Raw genomic sequence first — 13,995 nt, forward strand, 5'->3', positions numbered from 1 at the left:
AGGCAAAGCCACGCCCCCGGGGCGCCCTCACGGCTGGGTCATGTGACAAGCAGCTCAGCAAGATGGCGGCGTCCTGCGAGGTGGGTGCGCCTTGGGCTCCCGGGGGCGGGGCCGCAGCTTCGCGCTGGAACCGGGAATGACCCGGGAGTGCCTCCGATACCTCCCGTCAGGCGGTTGTCGTTCTCAGTGCTGGAGGCTGGGTTGCGGGTGTCGCGGCTGAGAGGGACAGGAGGCGGCGGCGAGCAGCGTGGAAGGACAGGGCGCGGGCAGCCCGCGGGTTGAGGGGAGTCCACAGCGCTGCGGGGGCGTGGGGAAGAGAGGGAGCACGCAGAGGCTGCAGCGAGGCGAGGGCTACGGGATGTTTGACAGCGCGTCAGTGGGAAGCTTCCCTGGCCTGAGCAACCGGGATGCGGATCACGAAACGGGCAGAAAACGCTCGGTCTGGCTCGACCCGCAGGATGATGGGTCCCGTTCGGTGATGAGAGCCGCAGTGCCGGGGAACTTCACATTACGTGGAAGGAGGAGGGGATTGCGGCAGGCACAAGAAAACGAAATAACTCGGCAGTGAAATACATCTCGTTGCAGAGTGTAAGGTCTAAACATTCAGAGCTACTGCATCAGAGACCTCACTCAGCCAGGGTGAAACTCTGCCCAGTCTGGCAGCCAAGCGGGGAAGCTGTCACGTGCCATTGACACAGGAGCTGGAGTGCAATCTTAAGGTTGCCAGACTGAGTAGGAGGACTCGGTCTTTGGTTGGCAGGTGACATTTGCTCTGCTTCTTCTCAAATAAGCCTTAGGCTTCGCCCTCCCCAATGCTCAAAAACAGCAGAGAGTAGGACCCCAAAACCATTATTGGTTGGAGGTAGATACTGCCCAGACCAGGCCTGGGTTGTTTTTTACTGCATGATTAATTCTTCTTCTGTTTAAAAATTAATTGCAATGACAAAAGATTACATTTGGCCTCATGGAGCCGTGTAGCAACAATGCATGTGATGAAGCTGTTTGGCAATCAAGTATTTCAGGCTATATGAATAAGGATGCCAAAAAGTAATCTATCAATAATTAAGTTTTCAGTACGAAGTCATAAATATCTAAATACTGCAGACACACTGTCTAGGGATGTTTGACAGTACAAGATGTAATAGTTCCTCAGTAATACTGCTATTACTTTGTCAGCTTTGTAATCTGGTATCACCATTTAACACTGGCTGAAAACCCAAAAGAGAACCTTAAAAAAACTTCTGGCCTTCTGTGAGGGAGCTGGTGTAGATACTGGCAATGAGACTGGGGGAGTAGAATTTTTCCTGCTAATCAGCTTAAGGGTGGGCCAGAAAGGATAAAGTAATCCCTTGTTTCACAACTGGATCAACCATAATATTTCCAACAGAAATAAAGAACCTGAGACCTTCAAAGACCTCAGAAGAGGTGCCAGTGTAATGGCAGAGGTTTATGTATCCACAGAGAAATCAAGGTTGCCAGAAAGCAATAAATGCTGGTGAGAATTGCACAATGTTGTTAACGCCCACAATTCTTTGAAGAAGATAAGATGAGATTTAACCTATCAGGGTAAATATGCCTGTTGCTGATTATCTCAACTGTTTATCTTCCAGTCTAAAAGTTTACAGGGAAGTTTGGTTTGCAGGGCAGCTGTCAGTGGGCTGTGAGCCTTCACTTAGAGAAGGCAAAGTGCAGGATTGGCTCACCTCACTGGTTGTTGGTGTGGGTTTTTTTGATCAGCTGTGTGTTGACATTAGCAGTTGGCACATAACTATCAGTTTAAACTGAGTTTAAGAACAAAATAGCTGTGCAAACATTTTAGCTGTCCAAATAGTTGCTTTAATTGCTTGTTTTGTTTTTTTTTAATAGGAATTACAGTAGCACGGAAAGGAATTCTTCCTAATGGACAGCTGAGCACATTGGAACTGCTGAGATCCTGCAAGCTTGAGGCAGGTTGGGCTGGAATCATGTTAAACAAAGCAGTGCTGGTGGAGTCTCTGCTGGTGTTCACCGTGGTGCTGTTGGTGCACGCCGTGGTGTGGGACAGGTTCTCCTGGTGCGCCGTGGCTTTGGCCATCCAGGCCTTCTACGTGCAGTTCAAATGGGACCGGCTGCTGCAGCTGGGGGGGGCCGTGTTCCAGTTCCGGGGGGCAGCCAACAGCGGCCTCCTGCCTGCCAGCATGGTCATGCCTCTGCTGGGGGTGGTGATGAAGGAGAGGTGCAGGGCTGCTGGCATCGTCTACTTTGAGCGCTTTGGCATCGTCGTGGCTTCCACGGGAATGCTGCTCGCTCTCTTCCTGTCCGTCTTAGCAGTTGGCATCACCAAGCCTGTGCCAACCAACACTTGCATCCTGACTGGTATTGCTGGCAGCGTAATTATCTACACCATGAAACATTCCTTGACTGTCTCAGAAGTGATAGAGGTTCTAGAAGTGCTGCTCATTTTTGTCTACCTCAGTATGATCTTGCTGTACTTGTTGCCTCGATGTTTTACTCCCGGAGAAGCGCTGCTGGTTCTTGGAGGTGTAAGTTTTGTTCTCAACCAGCTCATTAAACGCTCACTGAATGTAATCGAGGGCAGAGGGGATCCCATTGACTTCTTCCTTCTGGTAGCAGTTGTTGGAGTCATTCTTCTTGGTCTTTTTTTCACTGTGCTCTTCATTTTCATGGATTCATGCACGTGGATCTCCTCCATGTTTTTCCACATGATGACAGCAGTGTTAGGCTTAGGGGTCATCATGCCTTGGCTGTACCGACTGATCCACAGGAACCCTTTGTTCTGGCTGCTCCAGTTTCTGTTTCAGACACAGACAAGACTTTACCTTCTTGTGTATTGGACTTTTTTGGCTGCCTCAGCATGTGGTGTGGTTTTCTACCAGAACGCCAAGAGATCATCTGAATCTAAAAAACACCAGGCCTCCACTATAACCAGGAAATATTTCCATTTCATTGTTGTAGCTACTTATGTTCCTGGACTCATTTATGACCGCCAGCTCCTCTATGTTGCTGCAGTGCTGTGTCTGGCAGTGTTTATCTTCTTAGAGTACGTTCGGTACTTCAGGATCAAACCTTTTGGACAAACCCTGAGGCATCTGCTCTCTCTCTTCTTGGATGAAAGAGACAGTGGACCTCTAATCTTGACTCATATTTATCTCCTCCTTGGCATGTCCCTCCCAGTGTGGTTGTTTCCCAGATCTTGTGCTCCTAAAGGCACCTTGCCCGGGGCAGGAGCCCTGGTCCCCTACTCTGGGGTGTTAGCAGTAGGGGTAGGAGACACCATTGCCTCTGTTTTTGGCAGTACAATGGGGGAAATCAAATGGCCAGGAACAAAGAAGACCTTTGAAGGGACAATGACAGCTATTTTTGCACAGATCATTGCTGTGGCTCTCATTCTGATCTTTGACAGCAGTGTGAATCTGAACTCCAGCTATGCCTGGATTCTGGCATCTGTGAGTTTGGTTTCTCTTTTGGAAGCTTACACTACTCAAATTGATAATCTGCTGTTGCCTCTCTACCTCCAGATCATGCTCATGGCATAGAAGCACTTCCAGGAACAGTTTTCTCCCTTCCTAGAGAAAGGTACTAGAAAATGCACTGTAATAAAAGCTCAGAGCTGATCTTTTGGTACAGCAGAGAAAATTGTTGAGAATAGAAATGAAAAAGACTTATTTGAAGTAAAGGTTTTGATTTGGTCTAGTTTTTACCCCTGTCAAAAATAGCCGGATTCATGTTCTAACAGCAACAAACACGACTGATAAAAACAGCACTTGTGTTTAATAAACCAATTTAAGTTTCTTCTGGGTGCCCAAGGGAAGCAGAGGAAGAAGAGGTAAGTCAATTAGAGAGGAAAAAATAAACAAGCAAGTGTCTCAGATATTGCTACCTCTGTACTGTACCTTGTATTCTGTACTGAGTCCTGCGTCTTGTGTTTGATGTGTGAACTCTCATTTCTGTATAAGCATAATGTAAAGCACGTTTGATAACAAAGGTGGGCACAGGAACCAGGTACAAGTGTCCAGCTATGTCCAGTCCTCATCAGCAAGAGTCAAAACCACACTACAATGCACAAACACAACTCCAAAATCAGCAGCTGCCACAGCTGAGTTATCCAGGGTGGGGGGTGAAGGTTTGGGAATGTCAGACACTGCTCATTCCTGACCATACTAAAAAGAATAGTGAATCTTTAGCCCTGAAGTTTGCTTCAGCAAGAAAAATGTTTTATCTTTCTCAAGATTTGATCTCTAAATTAATTTGGGATTAATATAGGGGGATATTAAGCAAAGCACGTTAATTAACGTTAAGCACGTTAATTATTAAGCAATTACACGTTAATCCTGAAAGTTGAAAATCTGTTGAAGTCAATAAAATTTTCTACTATTACACTTTCCTACTTTTCACATTTTTTCAGCCTGATGTGTAATCAAATAATTTATAAAAATGCTTCTATCAACAAATTGACTAAAGCTACTGAATCCATCCATTTTGTGGCCAAAATGTGGGACTGCTTCATTTTTATGTATGAAACCCTTCTGTATTAACAATCTCTTCTCACTGTTTTGCCCAGTGTCCACTAGAACAAAACACAAGTGTCCTTCCTGTCTCCAGGGATGTGCCCAAGCAGGAGATTGGCATTCCAGGATTCTAGTTTGCATCATGAAGTTCACTTCTGACCCTTTTTTAATTCGCTTTTGGGAACAGTTTGGGGGAAGTCCAAGGTACCTTACACAACACTGTCCTGCAGGCCTGTAGCTCAGATCATGCCATGGGAAGTGGAGTGAAACCAGTGCCTGGGTAAAAAGAATTGCCCCAGAATTCAATATTGTGTGTCCCTGCAACAAGTCAGGACTGGAATAGTGAGAAGCAGCATTGCCCAATTCATCCTCCTGCCTGGGAAGGCTCCTAGGATTTGGTGCTGCTTTTCCTGAAGATGCCAGAGTTGGCCAGAACTGGTTACTAGCACAGTAAATTGTCAGATACTCTGTTGGAAACCAAATTCAGTAACTGCTGGGCTGTTTCCTTCACATATAACAGGAAATCCTGCCAATCAATCCAGCTTTTTAAATTTTATTTATGCACTTGCAGTAGATGGTTCCACACACTGCAGGTAGTGGTGCAAGTCAGGACAAATTATCCCTCCTCAGCAGAATTCTAAATTATTAACTCCTCTCATGGAAAGACATAGACAAAATTTGAGTTGCTTCTGTCACAAGCCACAGCCTTCACCACTGACATTATAAATTGCACCAGAGGTAGAGAAATTTGCTTTCCTTCCACCATGCTTCCAACTTTCAAACAAACTGTAAAAAAGGTAGTTTTTGAATGCAGAAACTTTGCATTCAGTGTTCCTGCTGTTTGCATGACCCAGCTCTCCAATTTACTTTTGAAAGGAATGAGTCAAAAAGATTTGGTCCACTCTGCCATGGCCCTCAGCAGCCTTAGGGTTATTCTGATATAATTCCTGCACTGGTGACACTGGGCTCCTGTCTCAGGGTTGCCCCTGCACCAGTGCTGGTGAAATCACACCTACACAGCTCCTGTTCAGTTCAGGATACAGACTGGAGCTTGCCTGGGATGTAGTTTGCATTTCCAAACATTCTTTGCTATAATTTGGTTTGGGTTTGGTGAGGTTTTGGGGATAGAAATTGTTCTACCAGACAATTTAGCATTGTCCCCATCTGTTGGGAGAAGGTCACACTGTGTCTTCCTCAAAGAAAAGATGATGGAAATGAAAAGGAGAATTTCTATCTTTTTATTAAATGTAAAGAGTTTGATTGAGGTTCTTTGTTTCCATAAATTCAAAATGAATCTTTAAAAATTGTCATATTTTTAATCACACCCAGAGATAAAACACTCAGCTACTGTCTGCCAGGAGTATTTAGAAGATTGACTATAAAAAGCAGATGACCTCCTTCATTTTACCCACAAGATTGTTTTAAATCACTATTATTCCAACAATAAGACAGAAACCTAGGGGTGAAAAACTCCCCACATGTTCACTTGCACTGCTGGAGTCAACCAGCCAAGAAATACACTTGAGCTCTTAAACACAAGAAAACATTGAGTGTCTGCAAGGAGAAATACTTGGTAAGTGGTCCCAGTCAAGGTCAATGGTCTGAACTGGTTTGTTTTCAAGACTGAAGGTGTTTCCTTACCAAAAGGACTGAGTGACTACTCTCATACTGGCAGGGCTCCTGCTGCAGTGGAAGCTTCTGTCTACTGCAGGTTTTGGGCTGTGATAATGGTCCTGGTTTTGAGGAGGAGGATAAATGAACACAGAGCTGATCCAGTAAAGGCTGTTTTTAAAGAGACCGTGAATGAACAATCAGAAAGGAATATTGATCAGCTATTGACTCCACAAGCCAGTCACCAACTTCAAGTGTAGAGTGATGGAAAAGGCAGTTCAGGAGTTGGCTGGAGCCTAGGGAGGAAAGAAGAGATAAAATCAAAACTTCAGACGCTACTCCACTTCTGCAGGTATGAAATCAACACCAGCTGAGGCACTACCAACAAACTGTCCAGGCAAGACCCCCAAGAGTTATCCTAACTATTGCACTGGAAAGGCTTCCATTTCCTCAGCCACTTATGAGGATCACAACCTTACCAGTTCTCTTTGCTCCAGGTGGTGCCTTTGGCTTCCATCACGTGGAAGGTGAATGCGTGGCGAGAAGACCCTGAGCTGTTGAGTTCACTCTTATGGACAACCTCACCATGGATGAGGATGAGTCCACCTGTGGGAAAGAATCACCTGGACTGCTGTTTTCCAAAAGATAAGCTCTGGCTTTCTAGTGGAAGGGAAGGTACAGGGTTAAAACGGGATTTTAGCTCCCTTCTGTTTTCCTGAGCTGTGAAGTGCCACGCTTGGGGCTGTTTGTACCTTTATTTATAGGCAGAGGTATGAACTGCTTGTCATCGTAGGCTGGCTCTGAGCCTACAAACTCCACACATGTTGAGGCACCTGAAGCTGCACGGACCATCCTCCGGGCAATTCCATCTGCAAATCCACAGAACAAGCCAACACACAAAAATTTAACACCTGGCTACACTCTGCACAGCAAAGGAACAACAGCAGTGATTTCTCTTGGCAAATTCTCTTGGCAATTTGGGTGGGGTCGTTTTCATTAAGTAGAGATTTAGGATTTTCCAGCTGTGGCAGAAACAGATAAAACAGCTGCCTTTTGATTGCCTTTCTGGCCCCTTCTGTGCATTGCAACAGACCCTTAGGAACACAAATAATCACACACTTATGCAAAGCCAACCTTTGGTCCACTTGTGCTTTCTATAGGAGCATAAACCATGATATGAATACAGCTGGTTCCAGGATTTGAGGAATGAGTGGCTTAAAATCTGAAGAGCACTATGATTACATTCACTGAGTGAATCTTTAGGTGAGCAGAAGTTTAAAGCTGCTCTGTGTGCTCTAGAGGTGGGGAAAAGCAGAATTGTGCTGGTGACCAGCAGTGGTCACACACAGGCTCTTACTGGTGTGAGAGCCAGGGATGAACCACAAACAGCCATTCTCCTGTGTGGCATCTTCCAGGGCAATCCAGAAGCCCAGGATCCTGCCCAGGGGCTCCGTGTGCAGGAAGGTGGCATCCTGGTGTGGTGTCACTGCAAGAAGACACTGTCATTAGGGTCTTAAATGGGATTTAGTTCCTCTTAGAAGGACTTCAGGGTTGCATCTCTCTGACTCAGAGCCCTCCCCTGCCCACCTACCTATCACACACATTAAATCTTAGATAAAAAAACACCTTTTAGCCTGCTGCAAATGTACAAACAGCTCTTTGTTCGAGCTGCATATGATGTAGAAACTTTTCGGAAAAAACGTGAATTTCAAAGATTATTTTAAGAAGGTCTGGACCACCAAACTCACAGGTTTAAGTCTGATTCTGAGCCTTTTCCCTGGTAATATTCCTTTCCTAAAGGAGCATTATCTGCAGCGTGATACAGAGATAACACAAATCTCACCTTCACCACCAATGCCAGGTTGCTGCAAAGAAAATAAAAGTGATGTGTGAAGAGTTTCACAGCTTCTCACTTAACAGAGTCTTATTTCTTGAGTGACAAGACAACTTGAATTACTGTACCTTGAAGATATACATGCTCTGCACAACTACTGGTTTCTCAAGGCCTAGTTTTCTTCCCAGTTCCTGCAAGAAAATTTTCCAAGATTTATGTTTTCTGCACACTATTTAGCATTATTATTTGAAGATATTTAAATTTCCTTTCACTGATAAAATGACTCCCCCGGGAGTGTAGAAAACTAAAATTAACTACTCTGCAATTTATTTGTTTTCCCCAAGACCATTCTAGGAAGCAATAAAAGCTCACCTGCACCTTGGGGGAGTGGGTGATTTGCTTGAAGACAGGATCATAAGCGTGTAGAGCTAAGGGGAAAGAAAAGGCTCAGACAGAAGATTTCAGGAAGAGAAGGGAACATGGCAACTCTCAGTGATGAGCTACAGACACCATAGCCAAGCAGGATAAATTGCAGCCAGAAACTTTCATCCTTCCCAAGATGGATAAATGTGACTTATCACACCTAAGGTGATAGGACACTTACAGGTTGTACAATCATCATTAAAGACCTTAAATATAATCACACCCTGGCCACAAACTGCACACACATAAAAGCCAGTGTACAATAAAGTGAACAAAATGGAATATTATGTGATTCAATATTATATTACACAAATGACAACCACTACACATGCTACACATGACCTTGAGGCATATGGGTGAATTCATCCTTTAAAAACACACCTCTTAAGACCTACTGGAAAAGTGAAATACTGCAAAAAGGAGCTAGAGCTCATCTTTGCTGCCTTTCAGAGAGCCCCAGCCAGCAGGTCAGAGTGTGTAGACTCTTGCTGCAACCCAGCTCTGACAAATCCACAAAGCAAAGACTCAGAGTTGTGCCTCCAGCTCATCCTGACCAGATTTGCCATGAGGACACATGCCCAAGTCCAGCAGGAGCTGCTCTCAAGCAAGGAATGAGACTTGACCAAAATGAGTAATTACAGAAAATAAGACTAGAGAAGGCTTTTGAACTGTTAAGTTGCTGGGTCAGCAGGAATCTACAGTTGTTTTCACTTCCCGTGAGAAAAAAGCTGAAGTGTGACCGAATAACAGCAGGCCTGGGAGGAGGAGACTCTTGTTCTGAGAAAACCAAAGAACAAGAACTCTTAGTACTGAATTTCCAACTGTAGTGAAATTTAGTCTGAACAAAGTTCACATTTGCAGGCGCAGGGAATCCTGCTCTCCTTTTCCATGTAGTGTTTGAAAAAAAAAAAGTGAAAATGCAAGTCCAGAAACTGGGAGAGAAGAAATAGGTCAAACAGACTGGTAAGGGTAAAGAAAAAGTGTTGGTGACTCCACGAGAGGGAGGCCAGCTTCAATATCAGCAACCCAGCAGGGCACAGGACACAGGAGAGAGTTTAGTCTGTACTGAATATCACCAGTCTCAGGTGGTATATTTTATGTAAGAGATTTGCTCTAAAAAGAACCAAGGGCTGAAGTCCAAACTTTCACATGTCAGTGACTCTGAGCTATTCATTATTGAAAAACCTCTGAAAAGGGGTTTTTGAAAAGGATTGGAACAGAAAATATGGTCCTCTGAGAGCAGAGAGTGAGAGGCAGCATGGATGGAATTACAGAGGCAGTTATATACAGTGTCTGGAGAAATCCTCATGTCTGAAAACCACATCTCTTTTGTCCATCCCTCTCAAAACCCCATCCTATAAACATACCATGGCCAATCTTGCTGACAGACTTCTCCTTTGGAATTAGAAAGTTACCTACAAAACAAAACCATAATTTGACATTGTTTGAAAAGCAGGAATCATTCCTTGAGATGGAAACTGGGCCCTGATCCCTCACTCAGCCTTTTCCCATCCCCTCCGTGTGGATAATTCAGGCCAGGGCTTACCTTTCTCATCCAAAACACCTTTCTCAAAGAAGAATCTAATCTTGTCTCCACTGGTTAGGAAATAATCCGAGCTACCCTGCCAGGGATAAGAGCCCAGTAAAGATAAGCATCCTTGTAAAAACGTAAATGAACCTTCAATCAAAGCATTAACACTCACCTGCATCTTTTTCCCACCAAGCCGAAGCATAAACAAAACACAGTGAAAAATCACTCATAAAAAGGCTTTCCACAACACTACACATCTTGGTGCTGATAAGGGCTTTACAAGAACCTCTCACATAGAGGTTACCCTCGCTTTCCTTTTGCTGGCTGCCTGGAAAATAACCGGTTTGCTGTCTGCAGAACATCTGCAAAGTGATCTGTGAGAGCTGCCTGTGTTTACCGGGGGTTGAAAGCGCGGCAGAGCCGCACACTGGTGAGACTCTTGGATAAGATCCCAGCAAACATTTGCAGAAAGCTGGAGAGCAAATTCCTCTCTGGGTGTTATGTACAATTAGAAGGAAGAGCCGTGTTCCTCCAGAGTGAACCCTGATCAGCAATTTGCCTTTTCCCTTCCTCTTCCCAGCGCTCCAACAGGGGCAGCCCTGCCCTTCCCGGTACCTGCGCCCGGAGCTGCTCCTCCTCCCTGGTGGAGAAGGCGGTGCGGCAGTGCGGAGGCACCTCCATCCCCGCCACGATTCTCTGGATCTGGCTCCTCATGCTGTCACACTCCTCTGCGCTGAAAAACTGCTCCAGGACAAGGAAGCCATCCTTGTGGAACTGGAAGAGATGGGGTGACTGCTCTTCCCCAGAGCCCTCCAGGGAAGCAGCACAAAGCGAGAGAAAACAGTTCTGGCTCTTTATAGGGTGAAAAGCATCCCAGCTCCGGCTCTTCAGCCAGGCAGCATTTCTTAATTTTTAATTTCAGGAGGGGCTTCTGTTGCGAAAGATTCATTAAGAGGCTGAAATTCCAAACAATTAAGAACAATATATTTCAATCCCTCAGCCTACACAAAACAGAGAAGATCTCATCACTAGAGCCGTTTGTGGTTCAAGGATATCTTATCTAATACCTGTAACCAGCATCTATTAATCAAACTACCAAGCCCACTAACACAAACACACAGCCATACCTGTGTGCTAAATCAAAATGAGATTCCTTTACAAGCTGGAAAGCTTTGTTCTCTCTAAGGAAAAACATCCCTGGGTGATTTCTCACAGTTCACTACACAATCCTTTACAAAATGAACTCTGTTGGCAGTGAACTCAGTTTCTTTATATAGAATACCCTGGAGATTATCCTTTGCCAGGAAGATTTCGAGTTCAGGGATGAGAGCCGAGCAGCAGAGACAGAAGGGGCACAGGAGAAATCCCTCCACGAGCTCTGTGGGACAAGCTGCCCCCGGAAGAGTTTGTAGCCGTGACACTCACACACTAAAATTCACGTAATACAGAAAGCTGAGGAGAATATAAAGTGTTTGTAAAGCAGATCTTTGCTGGATCGGCTGCCAGGTTAACTAGCAGTGACTGTACCTTACACACAGTGTCACCTTCGTGCACTCTGGAGCAGCTCCTTACCTTCTGGATGTGATGCTGGGTTACGGATGCCATCGGGGCAGGAGCTCCCCAGACCCCACCACCACCACCACGATGTCACCCGGGCTCTGCAGGGCTGGCTCCCCGCCTCTCCACGTGATCCTTGTCCCAGCATGTGATAAAAGCCAGCGCTGGGCACTTGGACTCTTGCACAGCTCCAGAGGTTTTTGTCTCCATCGCCAGTTTTTTGTTCCTGGCACGGACATTGAGCACTGCACGGTATTGCTTTGGCTCTTGGTGGTAACAAAGCACACAAAAATTTTCTATTCAAGTGCAATCATAAATGTGATGAACATTTGAGCTCCAAGGAGGAATCACTTTTAATTAATAACCCAGATTTAAAAATAGGGCAGTTAAACTGATAATTGCAGGAGTAAGTAAGATAAGGGGAGGGGTGGTAAAATGGGATTCAAGTGTGAAAAAAGATCAAGATGTCTTAGAACAAATTTAAAGTACTGAGTCAGGGTCTTAGAGAGCCCTTTTTGCTTAGTCAGTGAGTCCTGCCAGCACTTGAGCAAATCCCCTGAAAGGGCTCCCCAGCCCAGGAGGCGACAAACAGACTAAAGGGTGGCAAAGAGCTTTCACTGAGGGTTTGGTAAAACCCACAGAGAATACTTCTGCTATTTTCATTCACAGCTGCTTTTTGATAATTTACACCTTCACTCGCTCTGTTTACTCCCCTGCAGGTCCAGAAGTCCATGTAATATTTGCAAATAAGTAAAGCCAAATCCACCCAAAGTTCAAACCAAAGAGCAAAAATGCAGAAAATGGGTCTAAAAGGCAGAGAAGGAGGGAGGAACAGTTGCCAACCCAGCGGTGGCGCTCCCAGCCAACACATCCCTCCCACCGGGAATCCCCGGGGAAGGTTTTTCTCTATAGAAGAAAATGTGTTTGGCTCCTACAGGAAACACCGAAAACACTCTTGCAGCAGCACTTCACAAAAATAACACCATGGGGGAGGATTCTTGCATCACTCACCCAGCCAAAGGAAAACCCAGCAAAAGGAAGGAATGCAAAATGCTCACAGAAGTGTTTACATCCTAGCAACTGAAAATCCATTTAAAGAGAGGTTGTTTGAAAAAACTAAGTTTTCTATTCTGTAAGGGAATTGTGGAAAAAATCCCTCCACACCTAACTAAAATTTTCTCTTTTTCTTAAATAAAGAGGAAATTAGGGGTTTAAGATTTTAAACTTTTTTTTCAGGCCTTTCTCTGTACACAGGAGGATATGAATTCAGTAGTTTAAAAAGCTAAATTCTGCCAGAGACTTTAATCACTGGACTACAAACCTGGGAGGGGTAAATCAATCAGTCTCCAATGCTGCAAAGCTCAAAAAACATATTCCAGTAGTTCCTCCTTCCTCTTAACAGTCTCTCACCAGCTGATGGAGTGGAAAAGTTTTTAAGGAAGATGCGTGACCAATGGGGAAAAAAACAGCTGTAGGCTGTTGGCTGTAAGGTGATGGTGTGACCCACCTCACCCCTCCCTGGGAGGCAGCAATCCTGGAGAAACACTCCTGGAAAACACTCCCGTGCCACTCCTTAGTCCCTCTCTGTCACTGTGGTGTCACGTCCTTCTCATTCCCACACACGGTGGTTTTTTTCCCGTAATTTATGACGTCACCTTCTCCACTCCCCACCTTACACACACACGATGACTCCAGAGGCTGTTTTGGTTCATGCCACGGCAGCAAACCACAGTTTTCCTGTTCCATGGAATGTTTTGAACAATATAAACAGCAGATCACAGCAAGCAATGCAGCAGCTGCCAGGAGATAAAGCCCATCTGGTTCCAGGAGCTGCTTTCCATGTCTGTCCTTCAGAGTCCTCCTGGTCTTTGCCACTCCAGCCATCCCCTGTTTTGAGGCTCAGAAAGACCTTTCCAGCAAGAGAAAAAACACTTCGGCCAGACAATGCCCAAAAAAAGTCAAAGAGAAGGATGCCACTGCTGCACAGCCTTCTCTCCCAGTAAGTTTAAAGGTTGATAGTACTTAGACAAAACTGGGAAATGGCTCCTTTTCCTTCCTCTCCCTCCAAGAGCTCTTTTTGCAGACTCAACATTTTTTCCTGCCAGCTCTGCAAGAAAACTTCTGGCAAACTCCATTAGAGGCTGCCAAAGCCCATCCCATGGCTGTAGGAAAGGTACAGATCAGGTGTTTCAAATGCCTTTTGGACTGGCATGAGTACCCAATAAGGGTTCCTGTTGAATCCATTTGGAGCCAAGACAGCTCAAGCAGCTCAGCATTTGCACCAAAACTGCTGCTGTGGAGCTGCCAGGGTTGTCAGGGAGGAAAAATTTCCACTGGACCACCTCAGCTCTCCTAAAGTCTTTGATGTGATCAGCAACAAATGACAGAATATTTAATGAGAAACAAGGAGCAAAGGAAGCATGATTTCCTCAGCTCAATCCTCCAAAAGATAAACCAGCCAAAAGGAGCTGAGGTCCAGGTGAGCCTTGGATGACAAGGGACATTTTGTCCTCTCCTTTCTTGGTTCAGTC

General features: G+C 45.2%; 2 protein-coding genes across 4 annotated transcripts; one reads left to right on the forward strand and one right to left on the reverse strand.

Annotated features, from left to right (window-relative positions):
* Positions 1-7: 7 nt before the first annotated feature.
* On the forward strand, positions 8-4,377 carry DOLK (dolichol kinase). Of its 2 annotated transcripts, none has more exons than XM_014873321.2 (2): positions 8-80; positions 1,867-4,377. In XM_014873321.2, the coding sequence occupies exon 2, from the start codon at positions 1,965-1,967 to the stop codon at positions 3,534-3,536; it is 1,572 nt and encodes a 523-aa protein (XP_014728807.2). In that variant the 5' UTR covers positions 8-80; positions 1,867-1,964; the 3' UTR covers positions 3,537-4,377. The 2 variants fall into 2 exon arrangements, with proteins under 2 accessions (XP_014728807.2, XP_088033844.1); XM_088177718.1 differs by lacking the exon at positions 8-80 and adding an exon at positions 443-588.
* Positions 4,378-5,730: 1,353 nt separating this feature from the next.
* PHYHD1 (phytanoyl-CoA dioxygenase domain containing 1) lies at positions 5,731-11,686 on the reverse strand. 2 transcript variants are annotated; one of them, XM_014873194.2, is made up of 11 exons: positions 11,480-11,686; positions 10,523-10,681; positions 9,923-9,998; positions 9,744-9,791; positions 8,326-8,381; positions 8,082-8,144; positions 7,963-7,984; positions 7,477-7,605; positions 6,872-6,988; positions 6,599-6,725; positions 5,731-6,415 (listed from the first exon to the last, which is right to left on the reverse strand). In XM_014873194.2, the coding sequence occupies exons 1-11, from the start codon at positions 11,510-11,512 to the stop codon at positions 6,370-6,372; spliced, it is 876 nt and encodes a 291-aa protein (XP_014728680.1). In that variant the 5' UTR covers positions 11,513-11,686; the 3' UTR covers positions 5,731-6,369. The 2 variants fall into 2 exon arrangements, with proteins under 2 accessions (XP_014728680.1, XP_014728684.1); XM_014873198.2 differs by lacking the exons at positions 10,523-10,681; positions 11,480-11,686 and adding an exon at positions 10,080-10,464.
* Between the last annotated feature and the right edge of the window lie 2,309 nt (positions 11,687-13,995).

Source organism: Sturnus vulgaris, chromosome 22 (assembly GCF_052056855.1).
Source record: "Sturnus vulgaris isolate bStuVul1 chromosome 22, bStuVul1.hap1, whole genome shotgun sequence".
NCBI classification, from domain to species: Eukaryota; Metazoa; Chordata; class Aves; order Passeriformes; family Sturnidae; genus Sturnus; species Sturnus vulgaris.